A 20,346-nucleotide genomic window follows, 5' to 3' on the forward strand; every position below is an offset into this window, starting at 1 on the left:
ACTGCTTTCACAGCCAAACGTTATGTGGGTTCCTCTTCCTGGTTCTGATGCTTTGGGTTGGGCATCCCAGCTTGAGGTTTGGACCTCATGCTTCTAAGAGGGAACCACCCACAACTGATATATCCCTTTGGAACCTTAGCAGCTGACTGTGGGAGCAAGGCCAGCCATTTTCGTGTCTCTGCCTTTCCTACCATTTTGATGAGGTTTCTTCTAAAATACTTGGTTATTGGACTTCTTCCCAGCTGGTCTTAAGTTGGTTATTCAGGATATCGTTCTATAATTGTACGTTGTAATTCCAGGTGGTCCTGGGAGGAGGTGAATCTAGCTTCCGTCTAGTCCACCACCATCTTGGATCTCAATTCTGGTTTTAAATAGCTTTCAAATTGGTCAACTCTGTCAGACACCATCATTACCAATCTAGTCCATGATATACCATCACTCACTGAAATAGTGGAATAGCTTCCTAACTGGGCTTTTACTACTGCTTTTAATAGAGATGTAAGAGAAATTAGAAAGGGGCTTTTATATCAGTTTCTTAAAATTATGCTCATTATTCAATTAGACATTTAGGTGACTAAAAATACTTTTACTAGCCCTGGCCGGTTGGCTCAGCGGTAGAGTGTCGGCCTAGCGTGCGGAGGACCCGGGTTCGATTCCCGGCCAGGGCACATAGGAGAAGCGCCCATTTGCTTCTCCACCCCTCCACCGCGCCTTCCTCTCTGTCTCTCTCTTCCCCTCCCGCAGCCAAGGCTCCATTGGAGCAAAGATGGCCCGGGCGCTGGGGATGGCTCTGTGGCCTCTGCCCCAGGTGCTAGAGTGGCTCTGGTCACAACATGGCGACACCCAGGAGGGTCGCAACATGGCGACACCCAGGATGGGCAGAGCATCGCCCCCTGGTGGGCAGAGCGTCGCCCCCTGGTGGGCGTGCCGGGTGGATCCCGGTCGGGCGCATGCGGGAGTCTGTCTGACTGTCTCTCCCTGTTTCCAGCTTCAGAAAAGTGCAAAAAAAAAAAAAAAATACTTTTACTACTCTTGAAAGCTTATATTCTGTGGACACATGATAAAACATATACAAAGAAAATCTGAACATATACAAAGGTAATGAGAAATTCTTGTTTCATAAAAGCAATGAGTGGATAAAATGGATGAAAAATGAAAAGCACAAGAGGCCTCCTGAGACGTACACTGAACAAGAAAGAAGCCATTCTAAGAACCACATTACTTGTACTCAAGCCTGAAGGTTTAATTTGAAGTCCTGCCACTGTTATCCAAGAATGAGATCCTATTAATTGATCTTTTCCTTTACCTCTTTTTACCCAATTATTTAAGGTTTATATTTTTGATAGTTTATATTTTTACCTCTGAGTTCTGAGTATAAATAAAGATATTTAAGAGTAAAAAAGACTGCCTGACCAGGTGATGGCACAGTGGATAGAGCATTGGACTGGGATGCAGAGGACCCAAGCTGGATTCTGAGGTTGCCAGCTTGAGCCCAAGGTCACTGGTTTGAGCAAGGGGTCACTTGCTCTGTTGTAGCCCCCTGGTCAAGGAACATATGAGAAAGCAATCAAGGAACAACTAATGTGCCACAACAAAGAATTGATGCTTCTCATCTCTCCCTTCCTGTCTGTCTATCCCTACCTGTCCCTTTCTCTGTCTGTCTCTGTCTGTCACACACACACACACACACACACACACACACACACACAAAATGAGTAAAAAAGATTGCAACCCACTTGAATAAAACAAAAAAAAGTTATTCTGAGGTATCAAAAGGAAAAAAGAGAAAAAAAAGATTTCAACACCTGGATAAGATATGCAGCTCTGAGTTTTCTGGCAATTAAGAAAATAGGAAATATACTAAATCACATAATTTTCATTTTCTGATAAAAAACAAATGATATAACTTCATCTATAAGGCAAAAATTTTCTGGGAACTAGAACAAGCAATTCATCATGAGGTTTTTGTCTAAATAAGACCGAGAAGAAAGATCACACACAAGCTTTTGTTTCAGGTAAAAAAAAAAAAAAAAAAAAAAAAAAGGAATACTTCCAGTTTTTTTTTTTTTTTTTTCTTTTCCATTTTTCTGAAGCTGGAAACAGGGAGAGACAGTCAGACAGACTCCCGCATGCGCCCGACCGGGATCCACCCGGCACGCCCACCAGGGGCGACGCTCTGCCCACCAGGGGGCGATGCTCTGCCCATCCTGGGCGTCGCCATATTGCGACCAGAGCCACTCTAGCGCCTGAGGCAGAGGCCACAGAGCCATCCCCAGCGCCCGGGCCATCTTTGCTCCAATGGAGCCTTGGCTGCGGGAGGGGAAGAGAGAGACAGAGAGGAAAGCGCGGCGGAGGGGTGGAGAAGCAAATGGGCGCTTCTCCTGTGTGCCCTGGCCGGGAATCGAACCCGGGTCCTCCGCACGCTAGGCCGACGCTCTACCGCTGAGCCAACCGGCCAGGGCGGAATACTTCCAGTTTTGACAATAAGTATGTAATCATGGTTGGATTACTTAACACTTATCAACACCAATTTCATCTGTAAAAATGGAATGATATTTATCTCAGTGGATGTTAGTAAAGACTAAATTATGTAATATAAATAGAAGTACTTAGTAGACTGCCTTAAATAGTTTCACAAAAACAAAGAGAGGCCTGACCTGTGGTGGCGCAGTGGATAAAGCGTCGACCTGGAATTCTGAGGTCGCCGGTTCAAAACCCTGGTTTCCCTGGTCAAGGCACATATGGGAGTTGATGCTTCCTGCTCCTCCCCCTTTCTCTCTCTCTCCTCTCTCTCTCTCCCCTCTCTAAAATGAATAAATAAAATCTAAAAACAAAACAAAACAAAACAAAAACAAAGAGAGATGACACCAGATCTTGTTTTGATCTTTTAAAGGCAGAGGGCATGATATTAAATTGTACCTTAATGAAAGGAATTTTGTCAGGAGAGACATTTTGCCTCTTCTTTCACTCTGCTTTATAAAGGTTTCACAGGGAGAGAACTTGGAAAATTTAAAATGGAGAGATGTAAACAGGTATGAGATCTCTATTCAATTCATGATCACATCTTATAGTATTTATCGTACAGATCCTTTAACCTAATATATTTATTTATTTATTTATTTATTATTATTATTTTTTTGTATTTTTCTGAAGCTGGAAATGGGGAGAGACAGTCAGACAGACTCCCGCATGCGCCCGACCGGGATCCACCCGGCACGCCCACCAGGGGCTACACTCTGCCCACCAGGGGGTGATACTCTGCCCCTCCAGGGCGTCGCTCTTCCGAGACCAGAGCCACTCTAACGCCTGGGGCAGAGGCCAAGGGGCCATCCCCAGCGCCCTGGCCATCTTTGCTCCAATGGAGCCTTGGCTGCAGGAGGGGAAGAGAGAGACAGAGAGGAAGGAGGGGGTGGGGGGTGGAGAAGCAAATGGGCGCTTCTCCTGTGTGCCCTGGCCGGGAATCGAACCCAGGTCCCCCGCACGCCAGGCCGACGCTCTACCGCCGAGCCAACCGGCCAGGGCCAACCTAATATATTTGATCACACCAATTGAGCTTTGTAGTCTGAAAAGTCAACTAAAACTGCTATTTTTCTCCATTCTCTTTATACTTTAACATGTTTTTTATTATTATTTTAATGAAAGAGAGAAACAGACAGGGACAGACAGGAAGGGAGAAAGATAAGCATCAACTTATTGTTGCGGCACCTTAGCTGTTCATTGATTGCTTTCTCATATGTGCCTTGACTGGGGAGCTCTAGTTGAGCCAGTGACCCCTTGCTCAGGCCAGCGACCCTGGGATCAAGCCAGTGACCTTGAGTTTCAAGCCTGAGACCATGGGGTCATGTCTATGATTCCACACTCAAGTGAGCGAACCTGCTCATGCTCAAGCTGGTAAGCCCATGTTCAAGCAGATGAGCGAGCACTCAAGCTGGTGACTTTGGAGTTTCAAACCTGGGTCCTCTGCATCCCAGGTTGATGCTCTATTCACTGTGCTGCCACCTGGTCAGGCAAATATATTTTAATATTAATACATTTTCTTTAAGGAAAAGTTGAGAATAAAAATCACCAAATAGTTGGCTTAGTGGATAGAGAATCGGCCTGGCATATGGACATCTCGAGTTCAATTCCCCATCAGGGCACACAAGAGAAGCGACTATCTGCTTCTCTCTTCCTCCCTCTCCTACTTCTCTCCCTCTTCCCCTCCTGCAGCCAGTGGCTCGAATGGTTTAAGCTTTGGCCTGAGGCACTAAAAGTAGCTCAGTTGATTCAAGCATCTGCCCTAGACAGGGGTTGCTGGGTGGATCCTGGTTGGGGTGCATGTGGGAGTCTGTCTCTCTATCTCCCCTCCTCTCACTTAGAAAAAAATTATCTAATATACAACTCAGAGTTCCAAATGCAACCATTGTTTTTGAATGAATAAATGCTAAGAATTTATAAACTAGGAGGCCCATAATAATTTTATCATTCTTTTTTTTTTTTTTTTTAAATTTTATTTTATTTATTCATTTTAGAGAGGAGAGAGTAAGGGAGAGAGAGACAGAGACAGGGGGGAGGAGCTGGAAGCATCAACTCCCGTATGTGCCTTGACCAGGCAAGCCCAGGGTTTCAAACCGGCGACCTCAGCATTTCTAGGTCGACGCTTTATCCACTGCGCCACCACAGGTCAGGCAATTTTATCATTCTTATAAAACTTTAGATCACAAGTGAACTCTTAATATGAGAGGAGTTACTTTTAAAATAATAATTTTGAGCTAACACTAATAAAGAAAATGAAACCCCTATGTGGCCATGTTCCAAATGTCCTTGAATTGTTAACCTAGATTTATCCCACCAGTTTTCTTTTTTCATTTAATATATACCTTATAACTACATAAATAAGTTGGTGATCTCATTTTATATTATAGAGTTTATGAAGTTTCATCAGAACTAAGTGACACTGCTTAAAAAGTTAGAGTTATCCAGTGTGAAAAAAAGATAACAAAAAGCCCCCCCCAAAACCGTTAAAATTTATAATGTTCATTTGTTCTCTTTATGAATCAGTAATTTAAACAGAAAATTTAGCTGATTAAAACAACGACACATATTACATAATTTTCCCGGGTCCCTGACTAGGGTAAGGCAAGCCATCAGGTGCCAGCTGCATTGTGCACCTCTCCGAGAGCGGACACCTCCTGGACCTTGGGCTCCTTCTGCCCTGCTTGCCTCACTTTAGCCTCAGCCCTAGTTTTCCCTTTCAAAAAAATTATACTTATCAGAATTATCCTCATCCAATTGTACATACTAACTATTCTGAGCTCTTGACCCCCGAGAGCTATAATCTGGACAAAGCAGTCCTGCAGGCTCTGTCTCGTCAGGCGAATGGTCAAACACCTCCCTGGTCCGGCTGTTCTGTTTTCCTAAAACCAGTTTGTACTTGTGTTTGCATCTGCATGCACTGTATAAACTGCTATTAAATGGCCTCTTAGAAAAAGATTGAAAATTTGTTTCACACTTGTTTCTTTAAACCTTTACTTTTCTTTGTAAAGGAAAAAAAGGTACTCTTTTAGATGTTTGGCATTAATAAAAGTCATAAAGTTGGATTATTAGACTATAATTGTCAAAATGAAGATATTATCAAATGCATGAATGTTAACTGACAACATTTAATTAGATATGCATCCATGTGCATTTCATTGATTCCATGCAGTGGTAGGATATTTCTATGAGTAGTTTCATCTTGCTAATATTTAATTTCATGTTTAAACATTTTGTTTTAAACCTATTCAATTGTTTTTTAGATTTTAGTTATTGATATTTAAAGGGAAGAGAAAGAAATAAAGAGACCGAGAAAGTGGGAGAGAAAGGGGAGGCAGTAACTCATAGTAGTTGCTTCCTGTATGTGTCTTGACCGGGCAAGCCTAGGGTTTCAAACCAGTGACTCAGCGTTCCAGGTCGACACTTTATCCACTGCACCACCACAGGTCAGGCTAAATAAATCTATTCAATTTTTAAACCAATGAGTAAAACTTTTAGTTTTTGTTTGGACTGATTCCAAGTATGATGTACAAAATTTATAAATTAAAGTTGTTCATATATTCCTCAGAGTTTAGCATAATTCTCTAAAAATCATGTAAGAATTGCCATTCTAAAAAACACTTATTATGTAGCTTTATGAAAAAAAAAGTTGGTATGACTGAACAGAAATCTGTAGTTACTATCTTTTAAATATTTAATTTAAACACATTTGAGAAAATCTACTTAGTAAATGAATCAGGCTTCCACAGTGAAGAAACAATTATTTGAAGGCAGAATCCTGGGACATAAGTGACAGTAGATAAGACCTGGAATGTTGGGAGCATAAATATCTTCAGAGCTTTTCATGTCTGTCACCTGTAGCTAGATCTACTTATCTACCTAAAAGTCATCTCTAAAATCTAATTCAGGGACATCTTATCTCTTTTACCCATCACATAAAATACACCTTGAAAAGAACTCATTCCAAAGGCCATTTCTATGGTAGAGACAATTCCCAAATCCCCTGATTCAATTTCTAGGAAATGCACCTTTGAAGTGCTTCCAGGAATATTCCCAAGTTCATCTCTCTCAATAATATCCTTTCAAGCCCTGGCTGCCTAGCTCAATTGGTTAGCGTGTCACCCTGCTACACCAAGGTTGCGGGTTTGATCCCCGGTCAGGGCACATACAAGAATCAACCAATGAATGCATAAATAGTGGAACAACAAATCATCTTTCTCTTTCTCTCTGCCCCCTTCTCTCTGATCAATAAATAAAAAATTTTCTTTTTAAACTATAGCCTTCCAATAATTTCTTCCCAAAATTCTGGTATATATTTTTCCCAGACTGGAAAAATGTCTTCAGGATACTCATAAACCAATAATCTGTTTTGAGCATTTCTTTCTCTTTTAGGATAACAAAATAGTAAAACAGTGGTCCCCAACCCCTGGGCCGCAGACTGGTACTGGTCCGTGGGCCATTTGGTACTGGTCCACAGAGAAAGAATAAATAACTTACATTATTTCCGTTTTATTTATATTTAAGTCTGAACGATGTTTTATTTTTAAAAAATGACCGGACTCCCTCTGTTACATCCGTCTAAGACTCACTCTTGACGCTTGTCTCAGTCACGTGATACATTTATCCATCTCACCCTAAAGGCCGGTCCGTGAAAATATTTTCTGACATTAAACTGGTCTGTGGCCCAAAAAAGGTTTGGGGACCACTGTGGTAAAACACAGGTAAGATAAGGTGGTGATAGTTCAGTGGAAAAAAATGCACTGGATTAAAAAACTAGGTTTCATAACACCGACTGCTGAGCAACTGGAACTCATTCTTTGCTGGGGGGAAGGCAAAGGTTCCATCACTTCGCAAAAACAGGCAGTTCCTTATAAAGTTAAACGTGCAGTTCTTTACCTGCTTCTGGGTGTTTACCAAGAGAAATAAAAACTGTTCTTACACAAAAACACATCTACAATTGTTTATAGCAGCTTTACTTACAGATGCCTTCAAATGTTCAGCTGGTGAGTGGATTAAAAAACTTTGGTACATCCATAAAATGGAATATTACTCAGTAATTATTCAATAGAAGGAACAAAGGACTAAAACAGATCAGTGGTTGCTAGGACTTCATTTGGGGAACAATATCACTACAAAGGGGGTGTAAGGGAACTTTCTGGGGTGATGGAACTATTCTGTATATCAGCTGTGGTGATGGTTACACAACTGCGTGAGTTAGTAAGAAACCATAGAAATGTAGGCTAAAAAGAATAAATTTAAGTGTAAGTATATTAAACCTCAATAAATCTGACTTAGTTACTTACTGGCTTTGGGCAAGCCACCTAAAACTCATTTATCCTTCTATAAAATGGGTATTCCATTAACTCTAAAAGGTTTTTGGCGTGACCAGGCAGTGGCACAATGGATAGAGCGTTGGACTGGGATATGGAGGACCCAGGTTCGAGACCCTGAGGTTACCAGCTTGAGCGTGGGCTCATCTGGTTTAAGCAAGGCTCACCAGCTTGAGCCCAAGGTCGCTGGCTCAAGCAAGGGGTCACTTGGTCTGCTGTAGCCCCCCAGTCAAGGCACATACGAGAAAGCAATCACTGAGAAACTAAGGAGCTGCAATGAAGAATTGATGTTTCTCATCTCTCTCCCTTTCTGTCTGTCTGTCCCTATCTGTTCCTCTCTCTGACTCTGTCTCTGCCACAAAAAAAGAAAAGATTTTTGGTGAGAAACGTGGAAGTAAACTTTATAAAATTTAAAATGTAACACAAATATGGTACACTACGCACTGGGGTTACAATGATGAATAAGATAGAAGTACAGTAAAAAAGTTTATAGTCTAGTGGAAGAAAGATAAAACAATTATTAAATAACATGGAAGTTTAATGACAGATATGAATAAGGCAATAAGGGGCACTCCAGGAATAAAAATTAACTCATAAAAAATAAAGCATAAATTAATTAATAAAGAATAAAGTATCACAAGTTGAATATAAAGGGACAGATCATAATAAGATGTAAATGTAGGAAGATATTAATGAACATGGAAAACTGGGATCAAATAATCTTAACGCAACAAGGGACTTTAAAAAATCCTAACGTGGTAAAAATGATAGCAAAACGGAAAACATACCTCACGATGATTTAGAAGTTGTTCTAAATCTAATGCCATTTGATTCTTCATCTGTTGTAAAGCTGACTTTTCTTTATTTAAATTGCTGGAAAAAAACCCCCACCAAGATTTAAAGTCATATGATTGCTTTACATTTAATTAATAAATAGTAAATAGCAAAAGACTAAAGACAAATTTGATGTTTTGAATTAAAAATTAAATAAGTTTTAAATGTATATTTTATTTTTTTCATTTTTATTTATTTATTAAAAATTTTTTTAATTGGTTTTAGCAAGAGGAGAGAAAGAAGGAGAGAAAGGCAGAGGGGGGAACAGAAAGTACCAACTTGTGGTAGTTGTCTCTCACCTGTGCCTTGACCAAGTAAGCCTAAGGTTTCGAACCCCCAACCTCAGCATTCCAGGTGTACACTTTATCTACTGCACCATCAAAGGTCAGGCTATTTTTTCCTTTTTACTGACGTTCTTGGGGTGACACTGGTTAACAAAATTATACAGGTTTCAAGTGCTGAATTCTATGACACACCTCTGTACTCCATATTGTAGTTCACTCCGCATCAAGTTTCCTTCCACTGTCATTTCTCTGCTCCCGACCCTTTGTACGGTCCCCACACCACACCCCCCTCAGCAATCACCACGCTGTTGTACATGTCCATGGGTTTCACTTTGCTTCTTTTTGGTCAATCTGTCCATACCCCCACAAAGATAAGTTAATTTGATAGCCTACGAAGATATCAGACCAAACGCTGCAATGTTTCATCTAATTAATCACCTAGTTATTTTGTATGCAGATGTTTTCTTTTTTAAAAAACTGTCCACTGGTTGAGAGAGAGGGAGAAGGGAGGGGAGAGAGAGGGGGAAAGAGGAGAGAGAGGAAGAAAGGGTTAAAGAGAGAGAGAAAGAGAGAGAAAGAAGGAGAGAGAGAGAGAGAAGCATCAACTTGCTGTTGTACTTAGTTGAGGACTCATTGACAGCTTCTCGCAGGTGCTGAGACCTGGGATCGAACCCACACCTCTGTGCGCCGGGAGGACGCTTTATCCTCTGAGCCCCTGGGGCAGTGCTCAGGTCTTTTCTTTTAATAATTATTTGACAATGCAATTGAGATGCTTTCTGAGAAAATTTTCCTGCCTAATAGGGGCATGATATTAGTATTTTTAAAGATGACTCTTCACTTCTGAAGTGTATAAAGGTGAAGTGGGACTTAAATAAAAGGTAAAAAGAGGCCTTGGCCAGTGGTGCAGTGAACAGAGTCTTCCCAGAGCTCTCACGGTTATGGGCTTGACCTGGAGATCCCTGGTTCAAGCCCCGGGCAGGGCACATGTGAGCATTCTCTACCTTTTTCTCTCTCTCAAAAAAAAAAAAAAAAAAAAAGGTAAAAAGAAAGTATGTATGGACAAAATAGTAAAACTCTCTACGCACTGGAAGTCAAATTAAAACATTTATACTTAAAACCAAAGTAGTATATATTTTATAATTTACCACATTACTAAATTATTAGATATATAACTGAGACAGATAAATGAATCAGACGTTTAATCTGTGGCAAACTTGGAAAACAATTTTTTTCTTCAAATTCTTAGTTCAAAGTTCAATTTCTAAGTCTGTGAATTTCCCTTTGATGTGACCTATTTCTGACAAGAAAGGGTGAGAACCTAATTGTTAAGACATACTATTTTATTTATTTATTATTGATTTTGAGAGAGAGCAAGAGAGAGTAGGGAGAGAGAGGGAGGAGAGAGAGATGAGAGGCCTCAACTTATATAGTTGCTTCATTTTAGTTGTTCATTGGTTGCTTCTCCTGTGTGCCTTAATGGTGGGGGTGGGAGCACTCAAGCCCAGCCAGTGACACATCGCTCAAGCCAGTGACCTTTAGGCTCAAGCAGGTGACCTTGGGATCATGTCAATGATACTGCACTTACACTGGCAACCCCGTGCTCAAGCCAGTGACCTCGGGGTTTCAAACCTGGGACCTCAGTGTTGAAGATCGACACTATCCACTGCACCACCACCAGACAGGTACCATTTTAAAAGATAAATACTTGAGGCTTATCTTATACTGTCTGGAGTTTTATTACTCAATACATAAAAATTAATTAGAACCAATAAGTGATACATCAGCTCAGAGTAAGAGTGATGGTGGAAGAACCATGATCTATCTTGCTGCATCTGGTTTCTTTTGGCATAACGTAAAAATGAATCTACTCAGCCAGCATTACAGCAAGAATTAAGAAAAGCAATAATGAAATTAAGATACATAACTCCTTAAATGTCAAAACAAAGTCTATGAAGGTAAAATTAATGAGAATCGTTTTGCTGAATAGGTAAGATGGTTTAAGTGATAACTTTAAGTAAATGGAAAGCCACACATTTAAAAAATATTGGGCAGGTAGTTTTTTAAAAATTCAATGTATTATATATAGTAGGTATTCTAGACAAACTGGTAATTCTGAGGACTTGAGAGGAAAAAGCTGACAGTCTCCTTCTTCCTAGTAACTGAGAACTTTCCCAAGGAAGCATCATGGTTTGTTCTCTGAGAAGAAAGACTAGATGCAAATCTGTTCCAACTATGCCACTGACTCAACTATGCCACTGACTCAGCGGGAGAGGGCACTCCCCTCTCCCACCGAACCTCAGTTTTTACATCTGTTATTGTGGAAAATAATACTTGTGCATGTCAAAGGCATATGTGAATTATCGAATGAATAATTATATAAAGCACTAAACACATAAAACTATATAAATACTATATAGTATTACTAGTTTAGATGAAAAAACAGGCATCGGGGAAAATAGTAATTAAATGCCAATAAAGGTAAATGTAGCTCAGCAGAAAAACAAATTGACTTTTAGAGTTAGGCATCAGAGATTCTACTGAGCCACAGAACTAAAAAGAACTGAATGATATAAAGGAAGCTGAGTTCTGTCAGAGTCCACCAAAGCATGGTAAAGATCGGATTTCTTTATCTCTAGAATTCTAATCTATCTTTAGCTATAATCACTTTTTTTTATGGGTAATTCCTTTTCATAGTCAAATAAAATATTGTTTTTTCTCTAGAAAACATTTTTCAGGATTAAAATAAATATCCAGTAAATAGAAATAGAATTTTTCAAGGAACAGATAATATGTTAACGTTCATATACATGTACACACACATACACACACACATTCTCTCTCTCTCAAATACCAACAGGTCCATTAAATAAAATGTAGTGTAATAGGAATGAAATGTTGCTAATTAAAGATTTTAACTGGGCCTGACCAGGCGGTGGCACAGTGGATAGAGCATTGGACTGGGATGCGGAAGACCCAGGTTCGAGACCCTGAGGTCACCAGCTTGAGCCCAAGGTTGCTGGCTCAAGCAAGGGGTTACTTGGTCTGCTGAAGGCCCGCGGTCAAGGCACATATGAGAAAGCAATCAATGAACAACTAAGGTGTTGCAATGTGCAACGAAAAACTAATGATTGATGCTTCTCATCTCTCTCTGTTCCTGTCTGTCTGTCCCTGTCTATCCCTCTCTCTGACTCACTATCTCTGTAGAAAATAAATAAAAAAAAATTTTAAAAATTAAAAAAAAAAAAGATTTTAACTGGACAATTCACTAGAAATGCTTTCTATGTAAAGTTTAGTTTTTTCCAGAACAAAGTAAGTATTTCTTATTTAAATAGCTAAATAACCATGTAACACAAAACAATGGTGGGTAGGTAAATTGGCTTACAGAGCAACAGTGTTCTAGTTGCAGGACGTTGGTTTTATCACAAACAGTTTGGACTCCACTGATAATACGTGGTATATATTTTCAAAGTCTTAGCCTTCTCTATACGTAATATACTCTTAAATCACAAGGGAGACCACTTTCAACATGTGAGTTTCTAAACCTAACTATGATGACTATACTGTGTTCTTCCAATATGTATGTAATTACTCAATGGAAGTTCAGTCTCCATAACACACATTTCATAACAGTGCAAACCTTTAAAAATACAAAGCTTCTGTGTATGACTCATAAAGCGACTACCAGACAAATATCCTTATAAGCACATCTATCGTGAATGGTATATTACACCCATAATTGTTCAAGTTACTGTTAATTATTACTCAGGAATTCATGTTTATGGCTCTATTTCACCTGCTATACGAAAATATATTCCTGCTATCTTGTTCCTTAACTTCCTGGATCAATATATCCTGCCTTAGCCTTACAAAAGAACTTGACAACGTAATCTTTTCTTCTTAAACTGCTAGTTATGAATAAACTGAAACTGACAACAGGGAAATAAAGTTTATGCTAATTATTGTTTCTATGCTTCCTTCAGTTTTGAGCTACAGATTAAACTATATAACGCAGACTATCTCTTATGGCTTGGTGGAGGAGAATTAACAGTAGTTCATAGTAATAGACCAAATGTTAGCTTTTTTTTTTTTTGTATTTTTCTGAAGCTGGAAACGGGGAGAGACAGTCAGACAGACTCCCGGATGCGCCCGAATGGGATCCACACGGCACGCCCACAAGGGGCGATGCTCTGCCCCTCCGGGGCGTCACTCTGAGCCACTCTAGCGCCTGGGGCAGAGGCCATGGAGCCATCCCCAGCGCCCAGGCCAACTTTGCTCCAATGGAGCCTTGGCTGCGGGAGGGGAAGAGAGAGACAGAGAGGAAGGAGGGGTTAGGGGTGGAGAAGCAAATGGGCGCTTCTCCTATGTGCCCTGGCCGGGAATCGAACCCGGGTCCCCCACATGCCAGGCCGACGCTCTACCGCTGAGCCAACCGGCCAGGGCCCAAATATTAGCTTTTCACATGTTAATGACGATTTCATTTTAGTGCACAGTTAATCTTTCTAGACATGACTATATTGTATAACTAGCTAAATTTGCAAGTTGTGGGTGTGGTATAGTGATATTGTTTTATTTTCTAAGAAAATGGTAACAGCACCAGCAAAGAGGAATAGGAATTTTCAAGGAACATAATCACTTAGTAATCTTTTATTATATGGGTCATCTATTGTTTAAACTTTAAATTAATGAAGGACTAATGAATGTAACATTTACTGAGTTTCTCCCATGTGCCAGATGCTTTATATGTGTTACTTCATTTAATTTTCACAACTATCCCTTGATATTCACATCAATATCTATAGTTTACAGACACATTTTATCATCAGAAAAGAAACTAGGTTAATGTATATTAAAGCCCAGGAAAATTGCCGTATAGCAGTGGTCCCCAACCTTTTTTGGGTCACAGACCGGTTTAATATCAGAATATATTTTCACGGACTGGCCTTTAGGGTGGGACGGGTAAATGTATCACGTGACCAGGACTAGCGTCAAGAGTGAGTCTTAGACGGATTTAACAGAGGGAATTTGGTCATTTTTTAAAAATAAAACATCATTCAGACTTAAATATAAATAAAACGGAGATAATGTAAGTTATTTATTCTTTCTCTGCAGACTGGTACCAAATGGCACATAGACCGGTACCGGTCCACGGCCCGGGGGTTGGGGACCACTGCCGTATAGTATTTGAAATGTGATTAGCTTAGAATAAGGTGGAAGGAGATAGAACGATGGCCTAACTTGCAGTATCTGACTCCTTGACGGGACTTTTTATGGCATTACAGCATTTCACTCATGCCATCAGGGCACATCTACAGCATCTCAAAGGCCATAATTAAACTATTGAAAGCAACTTAATTTTTCACTTTATAAGGTAGTTGCTTTGGTTAAGAACAAGCTTTTATATCCTTTCAGAATATACTAAAATATAAGTTTATGTAACATATAGTTTTAAAGGACTCAAATGTTTAGCACAAAACTGTTTTTGTATTAAGTTCCATAATTGGGATAAACTTTATGATTACTGCTATCAAAGGAGTCCTAATTTTTGTCCAAATTCAACATATTTTGAGAAATGGTATTTCTTTCTTTTTTTTTTTTTTTGTATTTTTCTGAAGCTGGAAACGGGGAGAGACAGTCAGACAGACTCCCGCATGCGCCCGACCGGGATCCACCCGGCACGCCCACCAGGGGCGATGCTCTGCCCACCAGGGGGCAATGCTCTGCCCTTCCTGGGCGTCGGGGCAGAGGCCAAGGAGCCATCCCCGGTGCCCGGGCCATCCTTGCTCCAATGGAGCCTTGGCTGCGGGAGGGGAAGAGAGAAACAGAGAGGAAGGAGGGGGTGGGGGTGGAGAAACAAATGGGCGCTTCTCCTATGTGCCCTGGCCGGGAATCGAACCCGGGTCCTCCGCACGCTAGGCCGACGCTCTACCGCTGAGCCAACCGGCCAGGGCCGTATTTCTCATTTTTAAGGTAATTTCAACATAAAATTTTGTTAAATGTGAGATAAATACTAATATCAAACATCTGCTGAGCATTTATAATGTATAGGCACAGTGCCATATATATTATAAACATTATATCATTTAATCTTCAGAATAATCATATAAATTAAAATTAGGTGCTATCAGTCCTACCTCATTTTACAGATGAAAAAACTGTCAGTACTGTCCAAAACCATAGCTATGAGCCATAAGTGGAAATTAAAATTAATTTAATTTAAATAAAATTAATAATTTAGTTTCTTAGTAACACTAGCCACATTTCAAATGCTCAACAGCCACATGTGGCTATCATTCTGGATAGGGTAGATGTGAAATACTTTTATCATTACACAAAGTTCTATTGAATAACAAAGGTTTAGAAAGTTCAACTGACTTGTTCCAATTTAACACTAAGTACTGAGCTGGATTTGAACCCATACAATATATCTATAGAGCCTATACTTCCTTTTGTATCTTTTTAATTAATTATTTATTTATCTTTAGTGAGACACACACACACACACACACACACACACACACACACACACAGGGAGAGAGACAGGCAGGAAGGGAGAGAGATGAGAAGCATCAACTCATAGTTGTGGTACCTTAGTTGTTCATTGATTGCTTTCTCATATGTGCCTTGACCAAGGGGCTCTAGCTAAGCCAGTGGTGACCCTTTGCTCAAGCAAGTGACCCTAGGCTTCAAGCCAGTGACCTTTGGGTTCAAGCCAGCTTAAGTTGGTGAGCCCGCACACAAGCTGATAACTTTGGGGTTTTGAACCTGGGTCCTCAGCATCCCAGTTCAATGCTCTATCCACTGGGCCATAACCTGGCCAGGATTCCTTTAAAATATTAAAAAAAACAACAACAAAAAAAACACAAAACTTTTTATGGGCCCTGAGCTAGGTGCTCAGTGGATAGAGCGTTGTCCCAGTATACTGAGGTCGCGGGTTTGATACCTGTCAGGGCACAAATAAGAAGCTACGAGTGAATGCACAACTAAATGGAACAATTAAACAGAACGAACAAGTTGATGCCTCTCTCTTTCTCTCTTTCCCTGTCTTTCTCCCTTCCTCTCTCTCAAGTCAATGGGAGAAAAAAATTTATGAGGAAATATTTTGAAATAAGTAAGAAAATATAACTCCCATGTATCCATCACCCAGTTTCAACAATTATCAATTCATCAATGCCCTACTTTTAACCATTATTCTACACTATTTTTTTTTGCTTCTCTTCCTTAATTATATTAGTAAATGCAAAATTCTCCCTTATTCAGAATAGAACATAGGGAGGCAGTATAACATAATGGTTAAGTGTATATAATTAGGAAGCACAGATCTGTATTCAAATTTTGGCCCTGCCACCAAATTATGTTCTTAGATGAAAAATTGCTTCATTTCTCTAGGGCTGAATTTGCTCATTTTAATAATTTTCTCCTATAGTCATCTATTATTTTTCTCCATGTTCAACAGTTAATATAAATTCAGCTATTTAATTCTTAAATTTTTATCTAAGATAGACATTCAAATACATTTATTTGAAGGCAATTATGAAAGAAGCAATTTCTTCCACAGGCCTTTCATATATCCCTCTTCAAGATTACAAGATAAAATGACTCAGTACAAAATTTCAGCTATAAGAGATATGTAATATAGGAAAAAACAGTTTTATTTAGGGTTCTTTCTTTAATTCCCCTAAGATAATCACATATGCAGCTAATGATAAAACAGGACCTATTGCCCACAATAACTATTTATAGAATAACTACTTAATTCATTGGATTAATTATTTTTATTAAGTGAGAGGCAGGGAGGCAGAGAGACAGATTCCTGCACGCACCCCAATTGGGATCTCCCTGGCAAGCCCTCTACTGGGGTGATGCTCTGCCCATCTGAGAACAATGCTCCACTGCTTGGCAACTGAGCTATTTTAGCATCTGGGGAGGCCTTGGAGCCATCCTCAGTGCCCACGGCCAACTCTGCTCAAACCATTTGGACCATGGCTGCAGGAGGGGAAGAGAGAGAGAGAGAGAGAGAGAGGAGAAGGGGGAGTTGAGAAGTAGATGGTTGCTTCTCCTGTGTGCCCTGACCAGGAATTGAACATGGGACTTCTACATGCCAGGCTGATGCTCTACCACTGAGCCAACAGGCCAGGGCCTAGATCAATTTATTAATTCTCATTTACACACATTCTAAATATAACTTTTAACTTTAAATTTAATCTAGAAATAAATTATTGATGTTGACATTTAAAGCATAAATGTGATTTTAAATTATTATTATTTTTATGACAGAGACAGAGAGAGGGACAGATAGGGACAGAGAGACAGGAAGGGAGAGAGATGAGAAGCATCAATTCTTCGTTGTAGCACCTTAGCTGTTCATTGATTGCTTTCTCATATGTGCCTTGACCAAGGGGCTCCAGCTAAGCCAGTGGTGATCCCTTGCTCAAGCCAGCAATCTTGGGCTCAAGCTTATGAGCTTTCCTCAAATGAGCCTGCGCTCAAGCTGGCGACCTTGGGGTTTCAAACCTGGGTCCTCTCCATCACAGTCTGATGCTCTATCCACTGTGCCACCACCTGGTCAGGTGTAATTTTAAATTATTTTATCAAATCTTCAATAGCTAATATTAGTAGTAAAGTTCTGGAACAACTGTTTTGGGTGGGGTAGAAATAAGAGAAGATAATTATTCTGATTCAACAACAAAAAAAACAAGACTCATACTTTGGAGTTAATAGTTTTATATTTTTGGTTATATACCATAGAAAACCTGGATTTAATAACTATCTTTTCCTTATTGCTTTTCAATTCTTTTTTTTTTTTTTTACAGAGACAGAGAGTCAGAGAGAGGGATAGACAGGGACAGGCAGACAGGAACAGAGAGAGATGAGAAGCATCAATCATTAGTTTTTTGTTGCGACACCTTAGTTGTTCATTGACTGCTTCTTATATGTGCCTTGACCGCGGGAATTCAGCAGCCCAAGTAACCCCTTGCTTGAACCAGCGACCTTGAGTCCAAGCTGGTAAGCTTTTGCTCAAACCAGATGAGCCCGCTCTCAAGCTGGCAACCTCGGGGTCTCGAACCTGGGTCTTCTGTACCCCAGTCAGACGCTGTATCCACTGTGCCACTGCCTGGTCAGGCAAGCTTTTCAATTTTTAATTTAACAATTTCCATTCCCATCTAATTCTCTGCTTCAATATTTATAAATTGGTTAATAATCTGTGTATTAGAATAACTCATTCTAATAATCTTCAAATCTAAAAACAAGCCAATTAACCACCCACCCACAACTTAAAACCCTTTTCTTTTTGTATAATATCATTCTTTCATTGAAATTTAAAAAGGCTAACATGATCACAAAGAAGAAAATCTAAAGAATTTGGATAATTATTAAATGAAGCAAGTCTTTTGGATAAGGTGTCATGTAAGAAAACAACTTTAAAAAAGCAAAAGGAAATTTTACATTTACATTTAGGTATTTCATGGGTTACCTAAAGAGTCAGAAGAACAGCCTAAAAATTCCTTGGCAAAGTTAACATGAATCTAAGTAAATGTCTACATTTCATGTTTAAGAAGTAATTTGACTCAACAAATGGCACCTTGTTGTATCCTGTCCCTTTGGTCAACCTGCAACCCACGAAAAATATCTAAGAGATTAAGGACAGGATGGCTGTCTTGTGGGTAGTGTCTTTTGTTAAAAGTGTAGCATTGTTATGTCCAGGCTAAAACTTCTGACCATAATGTGGAATATGAACATCTAACATGATGTGACCTAGTTTTTCTAATAGAAATTCAATACTCATTATATTTAAGACAACTTCATTACTTAAATTTTTTCTTCACAGCCTGACCTGTGGTGGTGCAGTGGAAAAGCATAAACCTGGACTGCTGGGGTCCCTGGTTTGCAACCCGGACTTGCCCCAGTCAAAGCACACGCCTGCCCCTATCTCTCTCTTCTCTCTAAAATCAGTAAATAAAATCTTAAAAAAAAATTTTTTTCTTCACAATTTATAAACCAAATTAATCTATAACAGTATTATGTTTACAATGTCTTTATTATTCAAATAAAAGATTTGTATATGGTTTACCTGACATCTTCCTCAAGCTGTGTAATACACTTCTTTAGTGAATCAATCTTAGAATCTTTCTGACGCACCGATTCAATGAGGTATCTGTAAGGTTGCTGAGTTTGGTTTAGCAGAGAATTGGCCCTGTCAAGCTAAAGAAAAACAGATTTCATTAAAATCTAAAAAATTTAGACATGACATCAGCATAAAGGCACAGTAGGAAGCAATACCGATAAATCTCCCCCAAAACTCAACAAGATCTTCAACCAGAAACAGAAAAACCTATCCTTGGAGCCTCCAGATGTTTCGCAATACACCCGAAGGTATGGTCGAGCGAAAAATTGGCTAAATATATAATCAAACCCAGAAGGAAATAGGGAGTAAGAAATGCTCCGCTTTCCTCACTAACCTAAACAGGGCTGCTTTCACTGGGAACTGAGAATATAGAAACTGAGGCGGGCAAAGGGGGTGAATAGATCCAGGCCGCGGCACAAACGGCTGAACCAGGCTGTGGCACGGAGATCCAAGCCGAGGAAAAACTGTGCCTGTGGCAACCCAGTCAATACAAGCTAGCTCTCACGCCAAACCCAGACAAAGAAAGACAAGTGGGGCAGCCATTTTACCCGATCCCCTGGTCGGCGCGCGCAGATAGTGGGCGAGAGATTTCTCTGAGTGCCTCAGCAGTGGACGCTCGTGTTACCCCACAGAAAGGCAGAGTCAGGGGCCTTTGTGTGGGACAAAAGCAGAATCTCCGGGCTGCCCCAGCACCCTGAAACAGCCGCGCATGGGGAGGGAGTGAGAGCCAATTCCAACGCTGCAACTTTTCCATGCGGGAGGGGTTTCACTCAGAGGGTGAGGCGCACATGGAGAGTGGGCAAGAGATTCCTCCCAGCACCTCAGGAGTGGGAGCCTGTGTTATCCCACAGAGGGGCAGAGTCAGGGGCCTTTGTGTGGGCCAAAAGCGGAATCTCGGGCCGCCCCAGTGCCCTGAAAAAGCTGGCATGGGGAGAGAGCGAGAACCAATTCCAACGCTGGAACTTTTCCGTGTGGACGGGGGTTTCATTCAGAGGGTGAGACTTCCGGCCTGATATCCTGGTCTGTGCGTGCAGATAGTGAGCGAGAGTTTCCTCCAAGCACCCCAGGAGTGGGTGCTCACCCATATTACCGGACAGAGTGGCAGAGCCAGAGGTCTTTGAGTGGGCAGAAGCCCCGCCTGATTATGCTAGCAGCTCTGACTAAGCCTTACCCAGAGCCCTGTGCTGAGTGGGAATAGAGTGGGGAGTTGCCAGCTTTTGAGCCTCTTACTATCCAGGCAGAGGCAGCAGCAACCCCATAG

General features: G+C 40.4%; 1 protein-coding gene across 4 annotated transcripts in view; it reads right to left on the bottom strand.

Moving 5' to 3' along the window:
* Positions 1-20,346, bottom strand: part of PIBF1 (progesterone immunomodulatory binding factor 1) — a 238,431-nt gene that overhangs the window by 41,612 nt on the left and 176,473 nt on the right. For 2 of the 4 annotated variants that reach the window (XM_066237052.1, XM_066237051.1), the window contains exons 15-16: positions 19,032-19,162; positions 8,633-8,717 (exon numbers count right to left, since the gene is read on the bottom strand). The exons of 1 other annotated variant lie outside the window; for it this stretch is intronic. In XM_066237052.1, coding sequence (XP_066093149.1) covers positions 8,633-8,717; positions 19,032-19,162 — 216 coding nt within the window. The remainder of the gene's footprint in view (positions 1-8,632; positions 8,718-19,031; positions 19,163-20,346) is intronic. One more of the 4 variants, XM_066237054.1, reaches the window with a different exon arrangement.

This window comes from Saccopteryx bilineata, chromosome 6 (genome assembly GCF_036850765.1).
Source record: "Saccopteryx bilineata isolate mSacBil1 chromosome 6, mSacBil1_pri_phased_curated, whole genome shotgun sequence".
Taxonomy (NCBI): domain Eukaryota; kingdom Metazoa; phylum Chordata; class Mammalia; order Chiroptera; family Emballonuridae; genus Saccopteryx; species Saccopteryx bilineata.